This window comes from Rhincodon typus, chromosome 2 (genome assembly GCF_021869965.1).
Source record: "Rhincodon typus isolate 14 chromosome 2, sRhiTyp1.1, whole genome shotgun sequence".
NCBI lineage: Eukaryota > Metazoa > Chordata > Chondrichthyes > Orectolobiformes > Rhincodontidae > Rhincodon > Rhincodon typus.
The window spans coordinates 1,958,928-1,986,124 of record NC_063333.1 but is presented as its reverse complement, the minus strand read 5'-3'; the positions used below and the strand labels follow the sequence as shown (position 1 = coordinate 1,986,124).

The 27,197-nt window shown below is 40.2% G+C and overlaps 2 protein-coding genes across 8 annotated transcripts in view; one reads left to right on the top strand and one right to left on the bottom strand.

The window, feature by feature from the left end:
- LOC109924381 overlaps positions 1-27,197 on the top strand; it is a 236,088-nt gene that overhangs the window by 167,898 nt on the left and 40,993 nt on the right. The window lies entirely within an intron of this gene.
- Positions 1-27,197, bottom strand: part of cyhr1 (cysteine/histidine-rich 1) — a 100,712-nt gene that overhangs the window by 61,365 nt on the left and 12,150 nt on the right. For 2 of the 4 annotated variants that reach the window (XM_048612882.1, XM_048612874.1), the window contains exon 2: positions 12,197-12,435. In XM_048612882.1, the coding sequence (XP_048468839.1) occupies positions 12,197-12,417 (221 nt within the window). In that variant the 5' untranslated portion in view covers positions 12,418-12,435. Of the gene's footprint in view, positions 1-12,196; positions 15,130-27,197 lie in introns of those variants that run through there. The other 2 variants (XM_020532904.2, XM_020532905.2) reach the window with 2 other exon arrangements.

The following is a 27,197-nucleotide window of genomic DNA, read 5'->3' as shown; positions in this document are numbered from 1 at the left end:
GATGCTGGAGTCTGAGATAACACAGTGTGGAGCTGGAGAAACACAGCAGGCCAGGCAGCATCAGAGGAGCAGGAAAGCTGACGTTTCGGAGCCTACTGTGTTCCTCCAGCTCCACACTGTTAAACTGCCATCCTTATCTGGTCTGGCCTACATGTGACTCCAGACCCACAGCAATATGGCTGACTCTAAACTGCCCCCTGGGCAATTAGGGTTGGGCAATAAATCCTGCCTGGTCAGCAACACCCTCATCTGTGAATGAATAAAGAAAAAAGTCATACTGCAACATTTCTGCATCCTCCTCACAGCTCACCGTTCCACCCAGCCTTGTGTCACCTGCAAATTGAGATATTACATTTAGTTCCCTCACCTAAATCTTTTATATATAGTGAATAGCTGGGGTACTAATACTGATCCTTGTGGTATCCCACTAGTCACTGCCTACTGTTCAGAAAAAGACCCCTTTAATTCTACCTTTTGTCTCCTATTTTCTAATTAATTTTCTATTCATCTTAATACACTACCTCAAATCCCATGTGCTTTAATTTTACAAACTAACCTCCTGTGGTACTTTGTCAGAAGTACTCTGACAGTAAGTAAACCGCATCAGAATTCCAGGAGATTTGTCAAGCATGATTTCCCTTCTGTAAATCCATGCTGACTCTGTCTGATTCCACCATTGTTTTCTAAATGATCCCTATAAAATCCTTGGTAATGGACTCTAGCATCTTCCTCACTACCACATCAGACTCACTGGTTTGTAATACCCAGTTTTCACTCTCCTGCCTTTTTTAAAATAGTGAGGTTACATTAGCTGCTGTCAAATCTTTAGGAAGTGTTCTAGAATCTATAGAATCCAGGAAGATGACCAATACATCCACAATTTCGTTCTTAAGTACTCTAGAATGTAGATTATCAGGAAGTGGGGATTTACCAGCCTTCAAATCTCATCAATTTCTCCAACTAATTTCTCTACTAATAGATTTAGTTCAGTTCCTCTGTCTCACTAAATTATATGCACCCCATCCTTGCCGGTACATTATCTGTGTCCTTGTAAAGCCAACTTGAAACACCCGACATGGCCAGAGGCACTAAATACTACAAAGGCTATGAGCCCTGACAACAATCCACCAATAGAACTGAAGGCTTGTGCTCCAGAACCTGCCATGCCACTCGCCAAACTTTTCCAGTACAGCTAAGAACACTGACATCTATCTAACAACGTGGAAAATTGTCCAGGTGGGTCCTATCACACAAAAGCAGGACAAATGCAACGTGACCAATAACAACCCCATCATCTTACTCTCAATCATCGGAGGTCATCAACAGTGTCATCAAACAACCCTTGCTCAGCAACCTGCTCACTGACACCCACTTTGGGCTGTGCTACGGCCACATCCAAAGATTTGCAGGTTAGGTGGGATGGCCATGCTAAACTGGCCAGGGATGTGTACATTAGGTGGATTAGCCATGGGAAAAGTAGGGTTACAGGGTTGTCTGGATGGGATGCTCTTTGGACAATTGGTCTGGACTCGATAGGCTGAATGGCCTTCTTCCACACTGTAGGGATTCTATGATTCGTTACAGCCTTAATTCAAATGTGAACAAAAGGCCTGAATTCCAGCTGTGTGGGCAGAGTGACTGCCGTTGCCATAAACGGAAAACTGGAGTCAACAGGAATCCGGGGAACTCTCTGCTGGTTAGAGTCATGACTGACATAAAGGAAGGTGCTCATAATTGTTGGAGATTAATCATCTCAGTTTCAGGACATCTATGGAGTTCCTCAATTGAATGGCCTAGGCCCAATCACTTGCAACTACTTTATCAATGACCTTCCCTCTATCATAAAGGATGGAGTGGGAATGTTCATTTATTGACTCTACAATGTTCAGCAACATTAGTCACTCCTTAGATACTTTTTCCTCTTCGGTTCCAGGTATTACAGCAATCAGCAGGTGTTCTCGTCCAGGCTTGGCATTCTTGTCCTGGCTACATCTTCAAGGTATTCCACTGTTCCTTAATCAGCTTTCTCCAAGCCCAGGAGCCATTAACTGAACTGCAATGAGCTTTGTCTTAATTTTACCTTTTTTTTTTAAAAAAATTATCACGTGACTTTGACATTAATATAGGCACCACGGTAGGGCGACTTGAAAAAGTGTAAAATTTTATAAGTAAAATTACACGTGAGAGTAAATTTCTATTCTATTCTATTTAAAACAATGTCCAAATGCAGCAAGACCTGGGCAGTATGCAGTCTGTGCCGACAATTGGCAAATAATATCTGTACCACACAAGCGCCAAGTCAGAAGTCACATGACACCAGGTTTAGTCCAACAGGTTTATTTGAAATCACAAGCTTTCAGAGTGCTGCTCCTTCATCAGTTTACTTAGTTTGGTTCAGACATGACGGGCTTAATGGACTCTTTGAATTGTAACTTTTCTAGGAATCTAACATACTAGAATAAACAGACAAATCACTTTCCAAAGCCTGACCAATGGGTGAAAAGATTTGAAAGTTTTTTTTTCCCCTTATTTTGATAACTGATTACTATTATTGCAATTACATACCCAAAAGAAACTCAGGAGGAACTTCCCTCTTACCAGACACTTGAAGAAAATGAACACATGATACACGAGTGAATTAAGACAGTGTGTGTAACATACTTGAGAGAAAAATAATAAAGATTTTAGTCCCATGATTTCCAAAGTTCTCCATCACGAGGGGCTCCTTCCATCACACCAGAGTCTAAAGTAAACTAATTAAAAAGACTGCCCTGACTGTAGATTCATAGAATGGTTACATTGAAGGCGGTCCATTATGAATGTGCTGGTTCTCTGATGAAATAATTCACCAAATGCCAATCCTTGGCCTTCTCTCTGTAACTCTGTACATTCTTCACACCCAGATAAACCAATTCCCTTCTGAAAGCCTCAATTCTATTCTATTCTCAACCACACTCTCGGCAGTGTATTCCAGACCCTGACCCTAACCACTGCGTCCTCAGTTTCTCAATCCTTCACCGATGGAAATAGCTTCTTTCTACTTTGTTCCAATCCCTCGTGATCTTGAATATCCATATTAACAGGCCTGTCAAACTTTGTTCTGCAAGGAGAACAGTCCCCATTTATCTATCAATGGCTTGGACAACAGAACAAAGTTTACCATCACCAAGTGTGCAAACGTCAGGAATAGGCAAGAACCAGTAAATGAGGGTGAAACAAGGAGTCTGCCGAGGAACATTGACAGGTTGAGTGAGTGGACAAGAACATGACAGATGGAATATAATGTCGGAAAGGGAGAGATAACAGGAGAAAAAGAAGAGCTGAACATTATTTAAATCAAAACTGCAGCTCAGAGAGATTGGTGGTACTCCTTCACAAATCATAAAAATCTACTAGCCAAGTTCAGCAGGTAAACGGCAAGACAAATAGAATATTGACCATTATTTTCAAATGGAATGGAGCAAAAAAAAAGCTGTTGCTAAAAAAAATGACGAAATCTGGAATATCATGAAGAGTTTGGTTCCCTTCTCTAAGGGAAGGGCAGAGCTTGGAAGCAGTCCAGAGAAGGTTCACTGGGTTCTGGTTCTGGGTATGCAGGGGTTTTCTTATAAAAGAGGTTAAGTAGGTTGGAGTTGTACTCACTGGAGTTTAGAAGAATGAGAGGAGACATTGTTGAAACATACAAGATTCTTAGGAGACTTGATAAGGTAGATGGTGACAGGTTGTCAGAGAGTCTAAAACCACCCAGTGTAAGGCGTCACAATTTAAGACAGAAACGGAAGAATTTCTTCTCTCAAAGAAAACTCTATCTGTGGAATTTTTTTTTTGAAACCACAGAGGGCTGTAGATGCTGGGTCATCAAGTATATTGAAGGCAGAGATAGATTTTGAATTAGTAAGGGAATAAAATGATAAAGGTGAAAGGTTGGGAAAGTGGAGTGGAGAACAATCAGATCAACTATGATCTCACTGAATGGTGGATCAGACCATGGGCCTAACAGTCATCTTCTGTTCTTGATTCTTACAGTCAATCTATTTACGGAACTGCAGTTCCTCACCTCTGGGATCACTCAATCTTTTCTGCACCCTCTTCAATGCCGTCATGTCCCGTTTAAAGTGTGGTGCCCAGAACCCATATATATATGGATGGAAATGTTGATGGATGGGTTAGTAAGTTTGCAGACGATACAAAGATCGGTGGAGTTGTGAATAGTGTAGAAGATTGTAAACAGCAGAGGTCCCAGTACAGATCTCTGTGGAACACCATTAGTCACAGACCTCCAGCCTGAAAAACACCCTTCCACCAATACCCTCTGTCTTCGATGGTCAAGCCAATTCCAAATCCATGCGGCCAAGTCATTGTGGATACCATGGGTCTTGATCTTCTGGATGAGCCTACCATGAAGGACATTCTCAAAGGCCTTACTAAAATCCATGTAAACAACATCCAGTGCTCTACCCTCAATGAATTTTGAGGTGATGAAGGTGATCGATCAAGTTGATAAGACATGACTTGTCCTGCACAAAGCCATACTGACTGTCCCTAATTAGGCCACGCTTCTCCAAATGTGTGTAAATCCTATCCCTAAGAATTCTCTCCAATAGCTTCCCAACCATTGATGTGAGACTCACTGGTCTGTGGTTCCCTGGATTATCCCTACTTCCCTTCTTGAACATAAGAACAGCATTAGCTACTTGCTAGTCCTCTGGGTCCTCTCCAGTGGCTAGCGAGGATAAAAAGGTCTTGGTCAAGGCCCCAGCAATCTCCTCTCTTGATGACCTGGGGGTAGATACCATTGAGCTCTAGGGAATTATCCACTTTAATGTTGTAAAAATTCTGTGCATTAAATTTAATCCCCCATCTCCCTCCACACCCACCAGCTGTTTATACATTTTATCACTATCTTTCTCATGGCTTACAATACTTCAAGTTTTAAATCATCTGCAATTTTTGAAACTGTGCCCTATCCACCAAATACACCAGATCAACATCATGAATATACATCTGGAAGAGGAGTCCGGATCCCTGGGGAACTAGAAACCTTTGTCCAGTTGAAAAAAAAACAAACAAATAAACAAACAATCAAGAACCACTACTCTTCATTTCTGTCACTTGGCTAATTTTGCATTCATATTGTTACTGCCCCTTTTATTGTGACCTCTAACTAGTCTGTTGTGCAGTTGCTTATCAAATGTTTTCTGGGAAGTCCATTATACCACATGAACAACACTATCCTCATCAAACCTGGAACAGCATGAAAAAGCTCACGTTTTCCCTTAACAAATCAATGATAACTTTCCTTAATTAAACCTCATTTGCCCAAGTGACAATCAAGTTTGTTCTAAATTGTTTCTACAAGCTTCCCTACCAGAGAGGCAATGACAATTCTCCAGTCCTTTGGCACTGCTTCAGTCTCTAAAACAGACTAAATAGTTACGGTCAGCAGCTCTGCAATTTCTACTCACTTTCTTCAGTATACTCAGATGAATCTCATCTGGTCTTTGTGTGTTATTAACTTTTAAACAAAGATAGCCCATCCATACATCCAGCTGACTGCAATACTGAAAATGTCAGATCCAAGAACAAAACTTGGCTTGGTAGGTCGCACGTTTATTTGTTACACTTCGTTACAAAGTTTATATAAATAGAAGATAAAGATCTTAAGACAAATGGTAAAACAAAGTTTCAACATGTTCTCTAACATTATCCTTTTTGGAGTTATTCAATGGCAGTGAAATTTTGATTCCTTTCCAAGTCTGCTGGCATGCACCTTTCACATCTGATAGGCAACTTTTTTTTCAGTTTTAACAACTTGACAATTCCTATTCAAACTCACTTGGCTTGAATCCTTCACAAATAAAATCAACTGCAACAGACCTAAGCCCTACAGTCCTGTCACATCCAGTCATGAATGGTGCTGGACAATTAGGCTAATTTTTGAAGGAGGTGGCAGCTCCACAAATATCCCCATCCTCAGTGATGGAAGAAACCCAAAACCATCAGCGCAAAAGATAATGCTTAAGCATTTGCAACGATCTTTAGCCAGAAGTGCCAAGTGAATAATCCCAGTGATCATCAGCATCGTAGAGGACAATTTTCAGGCCAATTTGATTCAACAAGAAACTGTTGGAGGCACTGGATACAGGGCCCCTTAAGACTTGTGCTTCAGAACTTGCTGCTGCTGCCTTAGCCAAGCTTTCTCAAATGGTTATGACACCGGCACCTCAGACAATGTGGAAAATTGCCCAGGTATGACCAGCATACAAAAAAACAGGACAAATCGAATCCGCAAATTACCTCTGCATCAGTGTACTCTCAGACAGTAATATAAGGCGTCATTATCAGTGATATCACAGCACCTGTTCAGCAAACCTGCTTAATGACACCCAAATTGGGTTCCACCAGGGCCGCTCAGTTCCTGATCTCATTATAGCCTTGTTTCAAACACGGACAAAAGAGCTAAATTCCAGAGGTGAGGGGAGAGTGACAGCCCTTGATATCAAGGCTGCATTCGACCGAGGGTGGCATCAAGGAGCCCTAGCAAAACTGGAATCAATGGGAATCAGGGGAAAAAGTCTGTTGATTGGAGTCATACCTGGCACAAAGGAAGATGGCTGTCGTTGTTGGAAGTCAGTCATCTCAGCTCCAGGACATTCTGGAGTTCCTTGGCCCAACCATCTTCAGCTGCTTTATCAATGCCCTTACCTCCACCATAAGCTCAGAAGTGACATTTGCACGATGTTCAGCACCATTCATGACTCACCAGATACCGAAGCAGTCCATGTTCAACATCCTGGACAACATTCAGGCTTGGGCTAACAAGTGGTAAGTAACACTCGTGCCACGTAAATGCCAGGCATATAACCATCTCCAATAACAGGCAATCTAATCACTGCCCCTGACATTCAATGATGTTACGAGCACAGAATCCCCTCTATCAACATCCTAAAGGTTAAAGTTGACCAGAAACTCAACGGGATCTGCCATGAAAGTACAGTGGCTACAAGAGCATGTCAGAGGCTAGGAATACTGCAGTGGGTAACTCATTTCCTGACTCCCCAAAGCCTGTCCACCATCTACAAGGCACAATTCAGGAGTGTGATGGAATACCCACTTGTCTGAATGACTGCAGCTCCAACAATACAAGAAGCCTGACACCATCTCGCTCAAAGTAGCCCACTTGACTGTCATTGCATTCACAAGCATCCACTCTCTCCACCAACAATGCTCAGTAGCAACAACGTGTGCTCTCTGCAAGATGCAATGCAGGAACTCACCAAAGATCCCCAGACAGCAACTTCCAAACCCATGACCACTTCCACCTAGGAGAACAAGGGCAGCAAATACATGGGAACACCTCCACCGGCAAGTTCCCTCCAAGCTGCTCATTACCCTGACATGGAAATACATCACCAGTCCCTCAGTGTCACTGGGGGACAAAATCCTGGAATTCCCTTCCTAACGACAATGTGGATCTACCTATAGGACAAGGACTGCAATGACTCAAGAAGATAGCTCACCATCACCTTTTAAAGGGCAACCAGGGGTGGGCAATAAATGCTGGCCCAGCCAACGAAGTCCCTGCCCACGAGTGAATAAAAAGTGACTAGTTCTCGGCAACTAAAACCAGATTCTGCTGCTTGGCTGCTTCAGAACTCAACAGCTGATCCTTCTGAATTAAAGTTTTAAACCTTCTGTTCTGAAGTCAAAAACAAATTAATGGCCTCCTTGTGTTTACTCTATTACAAATTCAATAGTATCATCATTTTAGGAGTTTGTGCCAGTCACATGCATTCACATGCTTTCTTGGAATTGATGTATTTTAGGTCACTGTTCAAATGACTGACCTTTTTTAAAAATAAACCTTCACAGGACTAAGTGAAATCCATCTGTTGCTATTTTTAAAAGATCCAAATTCCAAAATTAATATGATACATGTTTATCACATGCTTCTATATTAACTAAACACTTTTATCCGTTTCAAGTTTCTGGATTAGCTCCTCTTTCACTATTACCTGTGCAACAACTCGTCCTTGGTAAAGACAAATGCAAAACATTCATTTCATACCTTAGTTATGGAAGAGAGAGACAACATAGAAGCCTTGGCCCCTGCCAATATACATAAATCCTATTTTTGGTCGATAATTGGTTCCGCCTCCCATTACTAGCCTTTTACTAATTATAGGCCGATGGGCGGCTTTTGGATTTCCCTGAATTAGTGATCAGTTTATGCTCATACGCTTTCTTTGCTTTTATTATTTGCTTATCACCCATCTTCCACAGCTTCTATATTCAGCCTCTATTTTCCACCTGACATCACTCCTAAACACAATTTTTCTGCTCCATCTAACTAAAATCACCAGACACCAGGCAGCTCTGCATATGGTTGCTCTAACTTTTCCTTTTATGAAAATATACTTTGACTGTACTTCAATTCTCCTCTTTAAAGGTAGCCCATTTTTCAGTTGCAATTTTGCCTGCTCCTCTTTATTCCAATTCAACTGGACCAGATGCCTTTTTACCCTACCTCACAGTTAAGAGGTCTTTTTCCATAAATCTAAGCCTTATGATTAAAATCACTGTCCTCTAAATGTTCCCTACTAACACCTGATCCACGTCATTTCTAAAATAGCACTTCCTCAAGAACTGGAAACATATCAATGTGGATCATTCTTCTGAATACTGTAAACTGTACATGCTTGCCCCTCCCTACCCTTGACATTACCACTGTCCAAGGCAATATTCAGAGAGTTAGTTACCCATTACAACTACTCCATAGTTAGTGCACTTCTAATTTCATTGTAAATTTATTTCTCTCCATCTTTCCCACTTATTGATGGCCTGAAGACTACACCAAGCAGTGCAGTTGCACTTTTTTTTGTTCCTTAGCTCTAACCAAATAGATTGTTTTTGATTCCTTTGGGACATCTGTTCTCCAGCACCAAAATGTTTAACACTTCTACATCTCCCCCTTTCCTGAACACAACGTACCTAGGAATATTTATATGTTGTCCTCCTCTTCTTGGAGTTAGGTTTCTTATCACCTCAGCATCATATTTCCACATAGTTATCTGCATCTGCAAGTCATTAATCTTATTTATTTCTCTCAGCATGCATGTATGTTCACTATAACACTAATTCAGACTCTTATTTCCCTCTAATCCCTTACCATTTTCTGCCCTAGTACTATCCATCTCTCCCAATGTTCTTTGCCCCTTGGTATCCCTCTGTTGTACTCAGTTGGTACCCACACTCCTGTTAAGTTAGTGAGCAATTTTATTTTCATTGTATCATGTGACTACTAGGGTAATCAAAAGTGAAACAGATGAAGTAATCTAGCAATTCCCATGTTCCTACACCTAGCTACAGGAATCTCTAAGTTTTTCCAAAGAAAAATCAAGGTCAAAATCAGCATTTGAGGATGTAACACTGGGGCAATGGTCAAGTGTTGCCAGTCTTGTAGATTTAATATTTGTTTTGAATAGTACTGCAGAAAGTACTTATTTTTGTTAACTTTCTCTCTTCGTAAATACATCAATTTCTCTTGCAAGTATGATTCCTTTGGCAAGAACCTAAACAGCCATTCAAAGATTGATAAAGTCAAGTCAGATTATACCCAAAATGCCCATATATGCAAATACTTCCTAGCAGTGGACTGGGACTAGGGATGGGAGCCCTGGATCATTTCTCCCTCGTGACAATATGGACAATCCCACTCCCAAACTGATTTTGTTACACACTGCCTCAATTAATGAGGCTGTCAGTGGAGTCTGAAAGACATTGAAGCTCACAGATTCTGACATTTCCAACAATATAGAATGTTGTTCAATTTGTCAGTCCTTTTGTGCTCCCATGAGAAATCCATGCCCTCAGAACAATTTCTACTTGAGAGCTAAAGACAGCACCCTTATAGAAACAGGAGAAAATCCTGGTTAGAAAACTTTAGCTATCCATTTTTGTGTGTCAGAATAGCCTTGAACCAGACAAAGTGATTCAAAAGCTTATAGCAACACGGGTGAATGAACAAAGTTGGGTGGGACAACAAACGAACCAGCTGTTTTTTGAACAGTGGTAAAGGATCGCTCACATCTAAGTCACACAAATAAACATCTCAACCAAATAAGGGAACTTCCAATGCTGTCCTCAAAAGGCAATTTCAGAAAGATGCAGTGCCAATCACAAGGAAAGATCCAAGGCTCAAGACAAATCTTGAACAGCACAAATGGGAGAGAAAATACAAGGTCAGGCACCAAGAGTCTCCAAATGAAGGAAAACCATGAAAAATAATTAGCCTTATCACACTTTCAAACAGTTACTAAAAATTGCAGGTGCTGGGGCCTAAGGTGTGATGGCAAATTGTAAGGATTCCTCTGAATATTAACTTAGAAAGTAGAGTTGAGAATTGAATGGCAAAATGTGTCCAGAACACACCACTTTTGCTGTCAGTGGTAGGAAAAAAAAAAACAAAGGATAGCCTACTGAACTACCCTTGCTCTGAGGTTTTGCTTCGAATTAGGAGTTAAACTGACTGCCAGTTAAGAATTCAAAGTTTCCTACTACATACTATGACACTTAATTGAGCAAGATCAAAATACAAGGTTGGAAGACAGGAGATAAAACAGTTGTTGGGATTCTTCATTATTTCCTTTCCCCACTCTTGTGTAACCTCAGAATATGTGCCAGTCCTGACTGGTGGGGGATTTGTTCGTTTACAAGAGGCTCTGGCTCGCAAGTAGCTATTGCATCAGAAATGTGTTCAAAATACAGTTCGGCCAAACAGATTTGCAGATTCCCGAAAAAAAAGACAAGGTACTTGTCCAGGAAGGAAAAAAAGGAAAAGACTCGAGGATACCTCTGCATTTGTAGCACATTGCTAGAGATTAGCATTGATAGAGGTTAGAGAACAAAGAATGTACAAGATTCTGGATCAATTCTTAAATACATGGAATAATCTCTGCTCCCTGGCAAATCTCCAGGGCAATTGCTTTCTTTCAAAATAAAGCAGCAATTACAGCAGCGTACCAAGTGAAAGAATCAACACTTTGCACAGCATCAGGGCCTGTTCCCCCAAAATATTTGGCTCTCAATTTCAGGGCAGAAGGTGCTTTGAAGTGAGATGGTTTCAGAAATACTTGGCTGTACTCTAAAAATACTTTGAACAAAATGATCAAATTAGGGAAGTGAAATTAATCTATGAAGCTAGTGCTGCACGCTAGAAAGAAATCAAGGCAAAGGCTAAAATATGTTTAGTTTCAAACAACTGGCAATGATTTGTCAACTGAATTCTCCCAGATAGTACTATTGAAACAACTAATAAATTTGTGCTGCAGTAATGCTTCCTGCTACTTTGGTCAAACCCTAAACTGTTGCCTTTACAATGTTGCCCAACACACTCACCATCAGTTTCCGAGGATGGACAGCAAGGCAATGGATTGTTTAGCTACATTACACAAGATACATTCACAAGAAGTCAAATCATGAAAATTACCAGTGAAGATATCAGTAATTTCGACAGGGTAAAGCAGGATATTCTGTTTCCCCAAGTTGGTATGTCAGTAACTAAGAGTCACAATTTCAAGACTGTCAACAAGAGAGCTAGAAGTGAGATGAGAAGACACCTCTTTACTCATGCGTTAGGATTTGGAATGCCACTGCCTGGGAGAGTGGAGGTGGTGGAGAAGGTTTCAAAAGAGAGCTGGACGTATATTTGAAAAGATGAATTCAGAGGCTACAGAGATAGGGAGCTGGTACAGACATAATGGGTCAAATGGCCTCCTTCAGGACTGTAAAATTCTATGAATCTAATTTACAAAGAAGAGACTTTTTTCCAAAAATAAGACAAGTAACACATGGCTAACAGAAACACCTGCTGTTCCGTGTTCTTCAGACTTGTTGCAATATTTTATGGGCATGAAACTGGTTGTTGCTCTACCAAGTATTAGGACTTGTCATTTATTATTGCGCAGTGCACATAAAATAATGGAGGAAGAGGGAAGTGGGCACTGTCACTACCACTACCAGACTTTTTTTTTGCTTTGCCCCAAAAAAATGCTTGTGCATGTTAAGACATTCCTGCCACTCTAAAATCGACTTCCTGCAGTCCCCACCTACCCTATGCACAGTAAATAAAAATCAGGATCAATAGGGCCATGATTTGGTTAATAACCTGCCTGTTTCTGAGGTTTAAGTGCATTACCTGTCCTGGCAGTCCTCCTTCTGGTGTCTCTCGAGAATGGAGCGTGGGAACTGCTTCAGGCAGAAGCCGCACTCGCTGGGAAGCTCGCTCACCGCCTTTTCCACGGCCAGGTTCCTGCAGCACAGGCTCTTGCTGATCTCACAGCGGCAGTTCGGGCAGGTGGCCTGTTCCTCCTTCAGCCTGGCATCAGCCAGCAGGTGAATGAAACAGCCTGCACACATCAAGTGACCATTCGTGCACTGCCGGGCGGAAAGAAAACTTACATTTATACCAAGTTGGACACTGCAGCAAGTCTTTGATTTTTTTTTTGAACAGGAAGGAGGGCAGTGCTGGGAAACTGAACATTTGTCATTTTGCATCCAATTGACAGCATGAAGAACTCAAGGTCAGATTTGGAACTATTCAGATACAATGCAGAGCTCTCCAGCCTCCTGCAATACCCCAACCCACCTGAATCCAAATTCAAACCATTGCTCATCAAGCCAGCAACTTCTGCTTGCCATACTTACAGTGCTTGTGATCCCTCAAAGCTAGATTGTAGAATAAGTACCTCGTTTATTCTGAACTTGGGGAAGAGTTATTTAATCCTTGTCAGTTGGGGAATTGGATAGAGACAGTTTTTAAACAACGGTGAACTGTGTAACTGTGTCCTCAAAAGCCCTTGGAAATAGAAGAGGCCTTCACCTCCACCTTTCTTCAGCCAGGCATAAAGCCAGGTCTTGGAGGACAGAAGATAATCTTAATAAATACTACACCTACCTTTCCCTAATTTATTCAGTGGGAACTGGTAACACTGTCAAGAATCTCTGGGTGCCGGAGTTGGGAGGAAGAGAAACAAAACAGCAGGTATTCACACAACCAGATTGCAGCAGCCAGTGACAATACTTTACACCACAAGTAATTTCACATTTGCAGGGAAAGTTTATTGGTGAAAGTATAGTGGAAGCTCTCATCACTGGTATGCTACACCAATTCCCACAGTACACCAGAAACACTAATTTGAGTGAACAGTTAGGGTTTAACTGAAAAGCAAATTCCAGATAGATTTCCCAACACAGATTTCTTGTCATCTGAGCAAAGTGGCATTTTTGAGATTTCAAGAGATGGTTACAAAGCCAGGCAGTGAAGGTGGAATTCTCTCTTTCACATTTAAGTAACACCCTTGGCAGACAAGCCATATAGGACTTCTAATCAAAAGGGAGGAGAGGGCTAATTTTTGGCTTTCATTGTTCAGCAAGGGTTTAAACAGAGTGCTTGGGAGCACTCTTCTAATTATGCTCTGTGCTGTCTAGTCCACTGGTACGATCCTGATTGCCCAGTACTTTTATAAATCAGGGACAAAAAGTAATTTTATTAGTACCATATCACTACAAATATTTTATGGGAATTTACAAGGAAATCTGGGTACAGCAAGATTACCTACCTTCTCTCTCTCCCTTTCTTATCCTCCACATACCTCAGGACAGTCCCATCATCCAATAGGGGAAATTACCTGGACGGTTTCCCTCCATGAGTTCTAACCTCACTGAAGTCTCTTACGGGCCATATGATCTTTCCCCACTCCTAAGCTGTATAAGAGCCGTGGCCACACACCGGTCCGCGGTTCTTTTATCGATGGAGGCAGCCTGCAGGGTAGGTAATGCTTACACAGCAAAGGAAAACAATTTTGTCAACATTTAGTAAAATGTCAAAACACTCCAAATGAGAGCTAGAAACAGCGGGATAAGTGGGTATATGCGAGATATGTGGAGGATAACATACATTCAAAAAAAAAAAGGCAAGACCACCACAGCAAACGAAGGTAGTTAATCTTCTTCCTTCCTCATTCATTTATTCTCCATGTCTTTCAGGAAAATGCTTTAAACACTGTTAGGAAATGAAAGTGAACAATCTGTAGTAAATCAAAACATATCTCAAGGCTCAAAATGACTCCTCTTAAAGGGTGATATTGGAGATGATCTTATTAACTAATTGTGTTAACATCTTCAATGTAAATGCTTCATGGTATTAGATTCATCACCTGGCATGAGGTTACATGTCTGCAGTAGTTAGTGTAGGAAGGTTTCACCTTGTGGTAGCCCGTTCATGAGTCACCAGTTTTGTCACCAATGAAGAGTGCAGCAAATAAATCAAGACCTACAGAAAGCTCTGAAGGTGTCTACAGAGCTGAAATCAACAGTTTGACTGTATGATGGTGGAAGGGACATTAGTGTTAGGCTCTTTGGAAAGATGGAATTTTGCTCTGATCCATATGGTTTCCAAAGTTGTCCCAGAAGTAACCAGAAAGGGACACCAAATCAATATGGTGGATTTATCAAGAAATGAACATTCATTGAATCAAGGGGGTAACACAGTGTGGAGCTGGAGGAACACAGCAGGCCAAGCAGCAGAGGAGCAGGAAAGCTGACGTTTCGGGTCAGGACCCTTCTTCAGAAATTCAAGACAAATGAGATTAGACATTTAAAAGGAGCTATAATTTCTGGAGGCCAGGATAGCATAAAGAACCAGTCCAAACTGCATAGGCAGGGACTCCTACAAGCTAGTTCCAGACAGTGGCCTCCATTCCGATTGACAACTTCCAAGGTTCAATTAGCAAACATTTGAGAAAGATTGATGTTGTGATAAAGTCCTAAAAATCTAGCTCTTCTCATTTTATCATTACAGTACAGTATGGACAACAAGGTTATATCCATAAATAAAGACAGGAATGTCGAACATTCATGAAAAATTCTAGTTCAACAAATCCAGGAACCCAAAGCTGCAGAGAGCATTTTTCAAGAGCACAAATTCAAAGTTTTTTTTAATGCAGACTTGTCTTCTGCATCACAATCAGATGATAGGAGATTGTCCTGAACAACTTCAAGAAAAAAAGTAAGTGAGATCACACAGAATCCCAGAAAGTCCACACCAACCCTTGGAGCATCCCATCCAGACCCATCCCCTCATAACCCACCTAAGCTACACGTCCCTGAACACTATGGGCAATTTAGTATGGGCAATCCACCTAACCTGCACGTCTTTGGACTGTGGGAGGAAACTGGAGTATCCGGAGGAAACCCACACAGACAGGGAAAATGTGCAAACTCCACACAGACACAGTCACTCGAAGGTGGGATTGAACCCGGGTCGCTGGCGCTGTAAGGCAGCAGTGCTAACCACAGAGCCACCATGCTTTTATATATCACTTGAAGGGGAAAAGTCACCAACCTGAATTTTACCGTGTGGAAACTTAAAAAGGTCTATCTAAAGCATGTAATGTTATTTCAAAGAAAAAAAGATTGCTGATCTTTCTTGCCTTAAAAAAAGGTGACTCTGTATACTGCAAAGTTTATTTAACTCTTAGGACCTTTATAGTTTATCCATTCTTCCTGGTAGAAAGGCAACGTAGTAATGTTCATTGTTAAGGTTCTCGAGTTAAGTTCCTCATACCTTGATATTTTCTTGTTCTTAGATGCAGACATATAACAACAGGCACACCCAAAGAAAGCCTTTCTGATTCGACAAGTTAGACATATCAATGGAATGACTTTTAGTTTCGGACTTTTCTTCAAGTACCAAGCATTTATACAACATAATTTTCAAAAATCTTCAAAAGCTTCTCGTGAATGCCACCTAGATGACAGGAATTTCTGAAGTGCATCTCTGGAGTCCTGGATTGTCAGACAATGCTCCTAATAGCAAAGTTCGAAGCAATGGCTGAAGATGAATAAATCAGATGTGCACCTGTCCTCACTTGAAAAGACTGCCTAAAATTACAGCCAACTGTTTTCAAGCATTCAATTCTTTCTACTTCTCAATAATGGGGGATCTCCATAAAATAAATTTTATCCGAGCCTAGAATATAATTGAAAAGATGCAGATTTACCAGGGTTAAAGGATCTCCATTTGTGAGAAGTTAGAACTTTGGCCCTATTTCCCTTGGCACAAAGGTAAGATGATTATCCACTGGACATACTCACACTTGAAAGATTTAATGGTATGAGAGAAAGAACTAATCTGTTTCTTGAATGGATCAATAACCAAAAAGGTCATAAATTCAAAACTATACACAGAACAAAAAAAGAGATAGAGAATTTCTCTTATTCAGTTTTTGGGAGCTGGAACAGTACACCTGAAAATGCGATGGAAGTTCATTGCTCATGATTCAGAAGTGCAGCTGCCATAACACAGATGACCACTATGGCGTTAACAGTCTTAGAAGATGAAGGCTGCCACAGATCCACTGTAATGCAGTGAATGTGAAAAGCACAGATATAAATCCCCTAATAAGGCCAAAACCAAACCCATTGAAGCGAGAACAAACGCAATGGCCTTGATCCAGGTTGTCAGTCAGCACAACCACCATTCAAAGGTCAGGGGTTCCTCCATCAGTATGAAATCTCGTGTTCAAATATTGTAGCCATGCAAAAAAAAAAAAAAAAAAAAAAAAAAAATTCTTTGTTCCAGTAAACATGGACAGATGCTGCAATGTTGAAATCTTCAATGCCAGCTTATGCTAGGTTCCACAGCAAAACATGGAAACTAAGAACTGGGCCACAGAGTCAATGATGTGGTATAGCTCCATTGTGCCTGAGGATATGACATCTGCTCTCCAATTAAACTATCCTATCTTAACCAATGCTCTTCTTCCAGATGATTTCAAAGATCAAGAAAATTGTTCACTCTTATTGCCAAATTCCTTCAAGTATTTTTGCTTCAATTCATATTTAGCTGTAAAGAAACTCCCAGGATCAAGGCTCCAATAGGTATGAAGTGACGTTATCTGGTTTTCCACTTCTTCATGGCGTGACATTTTGAAGAGGTAGTGGCATACCCAATGTCTGTCTAATGCTGTCTTTTGATGGAAGACAATGAAGGCTCATTAAAGGGTTGTGATTGGCAAAGAATCCTCAACAAGTGGTTGAAAAATTAAATTTTCCTGATTTTGTTTCATTTCCATTTTCTGACGTATACATCTCAACTCAAAGTTTACTTTGAAAGGAGTCAAAAGCTATAGAAAAGCTGTTCACAACGATACGCTTGCAAGATAATATTTCAAAACTGGTGCTACAGAAAGACCGACAAGTTAGATGCTGTCGACTGGAGAAAAAGAGAATTGATCTTACAACAACTCATGTAGAACAGCAGGGGAATCAGGAAGATTTTTGCAAGTTTTCACAGATTGCAACATTCTTGGAAGTTTATCAGAGATGTCATCACCCACAAGGCTATCCTGAAGTTTATGGAAAATAGATGAATGAGGAAGAACGCAGTTAGTTGACTTTTGATGCCTATAAGAAAACCTGACAAGATGGTTAGAAAATTGCTCAAGACTAGTAGTTAGGACAGTTCTGTTCCATCAAATGCTCGGTTCCAGCTTAAAACATTAAAACATTTCACAACTCAGTGACATTTTGCAAATGAAACTGATGGAATTTAATAATATTAGCAAAATAAAAAATTGTCATCAATAGTTAACAGACAGAAGCACAACTCAGATCACTCCCCAGTAACCAGAAACATGTGCTTTTCTGAGAGAGCACAGCAGCTCAATGAAAGGGACAATGCCTCCTGTTATTGGAACTCGAGCCTGTTTGCTAAAACTCTACTCATCCTGTGTCAAACTTATTTGAATGCCAAGATTAACATATTGCTGAAATTATGAATTTTCTAGAGATATAGTTTTCCATATGCTTTTTAGTTCAGCTCCATGCACACAATAAACATGCATTAATGGAGTTAAACTACAGCATCAGATGACAGCAATGTATAAAAGCTGCATTTATATATTAGATATTCTTTGCCCTCTGTCAGAGTAATAATGCTAGCTCCATCAGCAATTTTGACAAATTACCAGAGACCTTAGAATTTATTGAGGGCCTGCATCCAAATTTTTAAAAACAAACATATTTCAGGAAAGAACTGAAAAATAGTATGAGTTCTGCACCTATAGTTGGGTATTGCTGAAAAATATAACATGTTATGGCAAGAATATTCGCCTTAAATATAGCGCTAGTATTACAAGAGTAACAGCTGTGTTGTTACTAAGGTGATTCTAAGAATTTGAAGGTACAAAGCCCTGCATATAAGGAGATTAACTAACGCATTGAAAGACAGCAGTGCTTAGTGGGAACAATTCAGGCCGCTACCCAATTTGCAAAGCCTTCCATATATTAGTTCTTGGTCCCAACCAGACCAGGGACACTTTAAAGAGCTGAAGCACACTATTTGCAAAGCTCTGTTTGGATAGGATTCAGGTCACACGGTCACAAAAAGTTTAAACGGTCAACATCTAAAATTCGAATTATGGAGAACACTCTATTGGTAAGCAGAAGGGCAAGGTAGATGCCCGCAAAGACAGGATTGAGTGTGAAGATTCTTCACTAATAGAATAATACTCTTCAGTGAGCAACATTTCAGCTTGCAAGAAAGTCTAGGTTCAGCACACGCCAAACAAGATTCAAACCAGTTAGTAGAGATTGTTGCAAGATGAATAATTCACTTTCAATGTTTCCTTCATAAACATGGAGACAAAATATTCGACAACTGCCTAAGGTAATCCTCTTCTATTCAAAATCTAAGAAAAACTGTTCATGGCATGAGGACAGCTTCCACAATTTGGCAGAATGGTCGTAAGAACTGAAGAGATACCCCACTCATCACCAATTCATTCTGGACTTTGAAAAATTTAATCCAACTGATTAGTTACTGAGCTACAAGATCAGAGAAACAAAATTTTTTTTTTGCTGGTGAGGGGCTTCAAATATGACCAATCTAAACTCTTCAGAGTTGACCAATGTTTTGCGTGAAGAGGAGAAATGGAATCCAAACTACTTGCATTAAAATAATTTGCTTGGTTGGTCCAAAGGACTGCTAAACAGATGCAACGTAATCGTCCCTTTGTTTTGCTGGAAGCTCAGGGCAGGTTTGTTCTTTGACAATGAACCACTGAAATGATGCAGAACAGAAGGGGGCCATTTGGCCCATCTTGTCCATGCTGATCCAAAGACACCCAGATGTCTTTTATAATCCCATCTTCCTGCACATGGCCAACAGCCCTGCAGCTTTCAGAACTTGAGCTGCAGATTGAGGTGGTTTTAAAGAGAGTTTAGTGTCTCTGTCTTCACTACCAACTCAGGCAGCAAATTCCAGACTGCCAAAAGGATAAAAAAGGAGAATTAATTAAACTACTTGCGTATTGGAGTGTGCATTGCTAACTTTGTGCTCCCAGACAGCATACACAGTGACCACAGAGAAAGGTGTACAATAAAAGGCCAAAAATATCAATAAAAGCATGACAAAGTTCACTACCAAATGACTTGTGGTAGCCAAATTTCTACAATTCAAAAAATTAGTTTCATCACAGGCCAGAACATTCTTGCTTTAATTATTTTTTTAAAAAGGGTACAATAAAGCAGAACATATAATGCACAAATACAGATAGCAACAACTGCACACTAAAGAAATTTCAGATGCTGAGATGGATGCATCTGGTAACAAGAAAGGACATCACGGACCACCACATCTGTGGTCAGTGCAGATTGCGGGAATAAACAAAGTAGTAGACTAGAATCTTAAATGGTATGATGATCAGCCGTGAAGGTGGCGATGGGGCTGCCAGTAAAGAGAAGAGAAGGAATACCCAAGGTGTAAAGATGTGGAGGCGAGGCAGTTAAATGTAACAGGACTGAATGACTGACAGGAGGTGATGAAAACCAGCAATCTAACAGCAATGTGAAAACTTCACATAAAATAGGAGAAATCACAAGAAGAGAGTAAAATCTTGAGCTTTCTTGGTTTCATACATTTCCTCTGGCTGGAACCAACAAGTTTTCCAGCATCTGAGCCGTACGTTTTCAAGCAAGTGTTTGACAATCCAGATACACTAATTTCTCAATTTGGACTGTATATTGGGGGAGGTACAGCAAATAACACATCTGTAGAAGCAACACTCCTTTCTCAGGGTTCAACAAACCACTTCAGTAAAAACTAGTGAAGTATGCATCCACCCAGAGTTTCCACTAGTGTTTGCAAAAACAGTGACTGATAGTCATTGCTGCAGAGGACAAGGAAGAAGGAAGTCTCACATCCAAGATTTTTTTTTAAAATGTTGTGGGGAACCAATATTATTAATTCTTCCTTGGTAATATTTTTCAGAAATTCCTCTTCATTTGCACACTAATGATTTGTATGGCTGTTGAACTTACTAGTTCTCATCCGTGATCCAAGTATGTCATGCTGCAGTTCAAGGTAATGTACAAGAGAATGCCTTCATTAGCTAATATATCAGTTTGATCTTGAGAAGCAGGGTACTGATTAAGGCAAAATACTCAAGCTAGTCCTTTGGCGATGGTTTTCTTGAAAAAGGTATCTTTTGCTGCCAAACATAACAACACAATGTTGTTACGCACAACTGGGAGGACACGAAGGCACAAGTTCTGATATCTCATTGATAAGAGAGAGAGGAGTAAAACCCAGATAACAAACAGCTTTACTCCTAAAAAGGGAATATTGCAGCACTCTACCGAGAACCAAACTCTCAATTAAATCAGTGGATTCTTATGATTGAGAGAAGCTTGCCTCGCTCCATCAAATAAGCTTCAGAAGATCTTCCAAAAGATGAGGCAATCGCATCAAGTTCTTTGACTTATTTTTGAATGAGGTCTTCAATCACACCATTAGCATTGTGGGTAGGAAAGTGTTTGTGGCATCCAGCTTTGAAACCAAATGCTGGCATCAGCCAATCCTATGGGAAAGATAGGTGGAGTACAGATGCAAATCAAAAACTTCAGTAAGATGGCACATGACTGCTGCCAAAAGAAAATAAAGTAAATCATGACTATGCAGCCCACAACAGATAAACATATAGGGGTGGTGAAAAGTACTTCACAGCTTGATGCTTGGAGTGCTTTGCAATTTGATGAAAAATTATACTTCCATGTGGAGTTGAACAAATGAACGTGGCTTGGTTTTTTCCCATGAGCCATTTCTAGGAGGTAATAACACTGGTGCTCATTGTTGAATGATTTTGTCCAGAAGAATCGCTGATCAGCAAGAAACACAGCAATACTCTGCTCTTTCATTAATTTAATTTAAATTCCTTCTTCCCAAAAAAGGTTCTCTGTTGATTGCAGAATTAACCTGAGACATTTTAGCAAAAAAAAAGCCACTAAGACCAAAAAGGCTCATCTGATTTCCACAGATCTCAACTCTGAGTATTGTCTCATATTCTTCAATCCATTATGCCTCCAACAACAAACCTCCTTGGGCCGATTTACAGGCCCCATATCTGGAATCTATTTGAACAACCCACCTCAAATGAACATTCTGGATAACAAATGCATGAATGTGTGAATTAAAAGCACTGTCTGCTTAACTTCCCTCATTCCAATTTTCTTTAAACTTGAATCTCCTGACATTTGAAAAAGTTACTTTAAAAACTGGCCAAAGCTTTATATCTTCATGAGCTGCGTATGTTTGGTTTTGTCCATACAGATGCTTAGCATACACATGAAAAGAAACTTAAATTCAATGGTTCTCTCATGCCCTGACACTCGGTAGCTAATTTGCATTTATCAATAATTCTGATTTCCCTTATCAAATAATTTAAATCAGACAAGAACTGATCCAAGACCTATATTGTTGAGGCACCCCGACCCAAGTATATTTTTTATCAATGTAGCTGCAAAATCATTTTCCCCCCCAACCCCCGCCAAAAGAATAAAACTTGATTTCTTATTCTCCAGCTATTCTTGATAACCAGGTTACTTCCTATATCGCCTCTCAAGTCCAGCAGATAATATTCTCTGATGAAGCGAGCAGGGTAGCATGCTCTATTTTGATATGGTTCAGCAGTTTTTACAAACAGCACTGTAACTATTTAATTAGCTCTCTCCTGTTTCTCACTGTAGTGAAATATTGGGCTGACACTTGTATATTCATTACTATGACCCCTCAACCTGATTTGTAATCAGCACACTACATTGCAGCAACCTACCAGAACAACAACTTCTTGTGTCCATATCAAGTTATATTTTTACATTTATCTACTGAATTCTCTGGTTTAAGGAATCAAATTGAATGCAATGCTCATGATTCACTCTGACCTAAACTTCCATATCTACAACCAGTCCACTTTTTTTCTGACAACATTTTAATCAAAATCCAAGCTAGCTCAATACACGTCAGAGCAAAACAAACATTTATGCAGACCTCAAAGTCACTGCACACCTTGCATTAATTCCCTCACTCTGTTTGATTCCAACAATTTGGTTTTTCTGCAATTTTAAGCAGACATTAGATTCCTCAGCAAGTGACATAAACTGGTGTCCAATTTGCTCTTGCTATGACAAGGTCATCTGAGCCTTCTCCGATTACCATCTCCAATTCACTGTGGAAATACTTGGCATTATTTGAAAGAGTCAAGTTTTCCTGCAAGATATTACCAACTGACAGCCACATTTAAAAAAAGTTACTGTCACTGCATTAACCTCCACAATACGAATTAAGTTGACACTTTCTCAAAATCATAAAATGATCTGATAGCTTCCTGCTTAGTTTTCCCTGTTCAATTGTAGATAACTATCCCCATCATAAAGGGATGTATCTACTGCCATCTTTACTTCCTAGCACTTTGGTCTCCTGATTAGTCATTTACAGTGGTCAATACTGACAAACTGCTGTAAGCAACTGTCATTTTAAGTTGCCAATTTTGCCACTGGATAGCTTTTCCTATTCCCAATTATGTCACTATCTTGCAAATTAAAAAACAAACTGGAGCTCTGTGCAATTGATAAATACAAGTGATTGGATCAAGAAAGGAAAAAAAATAGTCAACTGAACTCAGCTAGCTGCCTATGACCCTGCTCTTTCCTAGGATGCTTTGCTTTGAGCACCTAGGCAACCCACGGCAGAGGGCAGAATGGTTGCTCAATCGGCATATGGTGTGGCATAATTTAGGGTAGATTTGAACAGATATTTAAAGTCAAGAGACATTAGTTTTTGCAAGCCAGATAGACCACAGTTCTTTTTTTAAATGATTTCCCAGGGTTGCTTTTCAGACATTTCCTACTGCTCCTTATATATCTCTACACATAAAACTATTAACAGTTTAAAAACCCTGCGCTATAACCTAGTTCCTTGATCTCAAATGTCAAGCCTTAATCCTACACAATTGAAAATCCATGCATTCCAGAAAAAGACTGGTGTAAGTGCCATTTATCACCTCATATTAATGGATATTGCACAAGTCGAGAGATTTTGAGGGGGTGGGGGGGCAACTTTGGTCACATACATAACAGCCTAGATGTGCAGGTTCTGGACATTCGACAAAGTTCTACTTTGTACTATAGAATGGATTACAAATCACTGTCTCCCCTCCCAAATGAAATAAGTGAATAGCCAACAATGATGGTTGCAACTTTGCTCGTTAGCTCTCTGCAACGTTCATTCGGACTGGACACGACAGAACAGGAAAAAGCGAATGGTGTACAATTATTTTCTCATTAACAAGATTAACTTTGGCACGGCAACCGAATTTAGGAAGAGGTCAATATTTGTAAATATTGGTAGCACTTCATTCCCCTGACACAGGGAAGGGTAGGGATCATTCCTAATACATTTTGAAAGCACCTATTTTAGGACCATATGCGTGTTGATGTTACAAAAGCAAGGTTGCCACAAAACACACGCTGGGTCAGTCAGCTTGCCAAGAGAAATATGTTTCGCACTCTGGATTTAGCTTCAAACTAGCTATACTGCACTTTCCTTGAGTTTTATATATTTGCAACAGGAAAAAAGCTAAAGAGGCTAGGCTCTCTTCTCTTGGAGACAGCCGAGATATAATCCATTACAGATCTTTAAAACGATGGAGGGATTCAATAGAATAGAGGAGATGTTCTTGTGGGACAGTTCAAAACTGAGTTGTAAATAAGATCATAAGATGCAGCAGCAAAAGTAGACCAGTGATTCTGCTCTGTCATTCAATTGTATCACAACTAATCTTATAACCTTCAACTCCACTTTCCTAGCTTTTCACCTAGCCATCGATTCCATTATTGATTGAAAATCTCTCAACTTGAATGTATCTAAATGACAGAGTCAACAGACCATGCGGTAAAGAATTCCGCACATTCACTACCCTTGGAGAGAAGAAATTCCTCCTAATTTGTGTCTTAAATGTACAATTCCTTATTCTGAGATCATGCCCTCTGAACTCCCAACTGTCTGTAGCTTTCTACAGTTTTTCTCCATTTAAAAATATTAGCTCCTCTATTCTCCCACCAAAGTGCATAACCTTACATTTTCCCATGTTAGATTCCATCTGCGAAATTTTTGCCCTTTAACATAACCTGGCTACGCAGCTCTGCAGACTCTTGCCATTCTCACTTGTCTTTCCACCTACTTATGTGCCATCCACACAAACTTGATAATAGTATATTCATTCCCAATGCCACTCCAAACCCTCAAGTTATTAACATATATTGTAAATAACTGGCCCCAGCATTGATCTCTATGGCACTGGTCCACTCTCACTATCTTGAAAATACTCCACTGTCTATTAGGTAGCCAATCATCTACCCATGCTCATCTATTACTTCAAACACCATGGGCTCTTATCTTATTAAGCAGCCTAATGGGTGGTAGCAGATCAAACACCTTCTACATCCATTGCTGCTTCTTTATTTATCCTGCTTATCTTCTCTAAAGAATTTTAATTAATTTGTCAGACATGATTTCCCCTTCATGAAGCCATGCTGATTTTGCTTGATATCACAATTTTAAACGTTACGCTATTACATCCTTTATAATTGACTATAACATTTTCTCAACAACACTGCAGGGCCAGATGATCATTGTGACACACCTGGCCAGTGTGAACACAAGGAGATCAGAGTTAACTACTTATTAAGAGCTAACAATTTAATTCTGCATTGAAGAACATTTAACTCTAAGCATTAACAACTTCTTTCCGTTTGTTGTGCCTAGTGAGAAGGCAGATTGTAGAGAACCAATGATAGTGTGGACATGGAAGCGTTCAAGTGATGTCTCATGTCCTGTATGTGGGTTTACCATCTTGAAATTTGTCTGGAGTGATTTGAAATCCAGTGAGAGCTAGAATTCTTCTATAATCTGCAAAGATACATCAGAACTAATTTTCATTGCTTAACAGAACGTCCTTTGGAGAAACAAAAGCTTCGAGTCCGGGGTCACAATTCTCTTGAAGGGACACCACGATCAAGTGGAAGGTACATGCTCACATTGACTCTTTGGACACAATCATATGATATGTTTTGTAACCTCTATTTTCTGACTGTCTGAGAAATTCAATCCATCAGAAAATTGGGAAAGACCCTCACTAATTCAAGTATAGCCTTCTTGAGGCACTTGGGAGACTTAACTTCATCACACGTTAATGAAGGGTGAAACATCAGACAATTTGCCAAGGTCAACGTGTTCAAAATTAGTTAGTTTGGTCAAACTTCTCTTCAAAACTATATTGACCAAAGCAAAATTTCATAAAGAAGTATCTTATTGCAGATATTTCTAATTATAGAGAAGCTCCAAAAATGTAAATACTAATTTACGTATATGCCTGCAGATTTAAAAAGAAGTTTGTGGAAGATTAAAGCTATACAAAAATCTGAAAGAGAAGGTAAAGAGAAAAAGGAGAAAAAAAGATTATAGTATCAAAGAATCCCTACAGTGCTGATATAGGTCATCTGACCCATCAACCCTGCAACGACCCTTTGAAAAGCATCCCAAGACCACGCCCTCCAAATTCTCATAACCTTGCCTTTACCATGGCTAATCCATCTAGCCTGCCCATGTCTGGACACTGAAGCAATTTAGTGCGACCAATCCATCTTACCTACACATCTTTGGGCTGTGGGAGGAAACCTGAGCACCCAGCAGAAACCCATGCAGACACGGGAAGAACGTGCAAAGTCCACGCAGTCGCCAGAGGTTAGAATCAAACCCAGGATCCGCTGGTGCTGTGATGCAGCAGTGCTAATCATTGAGCCATTGAGCCACTGTGCCACCCCAAGAAAACCTGCATCGTCACGAACAGGATACCTAGCACAACCCAAGAAACTAAATCAGGTCAAGCAATGAGGTGCAATCACAGAACAGCAATAATAGTTTGAGCAGAGGGTCAAGGGCTGTTAGTTTGCCCTCCCTCATGCAGAGTACTAGATTTAAAGTTCCCTTTTCTGGAAGCAGTGACATGCGGAGATACAGATCCAAAGGCGGTGACTCGGACACAAACTCTGGCATATTTAAATACAGAGACATTATAACCTAATCTAATCCATCCCATCCACTGATAATACTTGGCTAGAAAAGGAGAAGAGAAGCAGTACAGTTGGCTTGTTTGTCAATCATCTTGAATCTGTGCATTCTGTTTACCAACACCCAACTCTGGAAACAGGAGGAGACATCCCAGTTGATTCTGTTCCTACCCATGTTCGGACGGTGAAATCAATTATTAAACAGCTCTCCTCACTTCCCTCACAACAATTCTAGCTGGAATCAGCTAAGAACAGAGACTCAAAATTGAAAACTCAACTTCTACATTTTCTAGAATTTGGTACTATACCAGAGAACATGTCCAGACTCTCATTATTAGAATAAAACAAAACTGTCCATGTTGCTTCTCCCCTCCATTTTATGCGTTAATCTCCTGAAGCTGGCTTACAACGATCACAGTTCCAGTCAGCAGCAACATTCTTACTCTCAGACCAGGGTCACTTCTAATGTTTGAACATTAGCACATTGACCAATGATGGGAGTCAGAAGCATCATTTTTGCAAGGGCTCAAGATCTGGATTTAAATCTTGTCCTACCACTTTCCATCTAAATACATTAGGGGCAACAGGCTGCAGTCATCACTGCAGAGAATGACTCCCAATGCTTTTCAAAGTCAAAGTGGAATCTATTGGCATGGAGAGAGATAATAGGAACTGCAGATGCTGGAGAATCCGAGACAACAAAGGTGCAGAGCTGGATGAACACAGCAGGC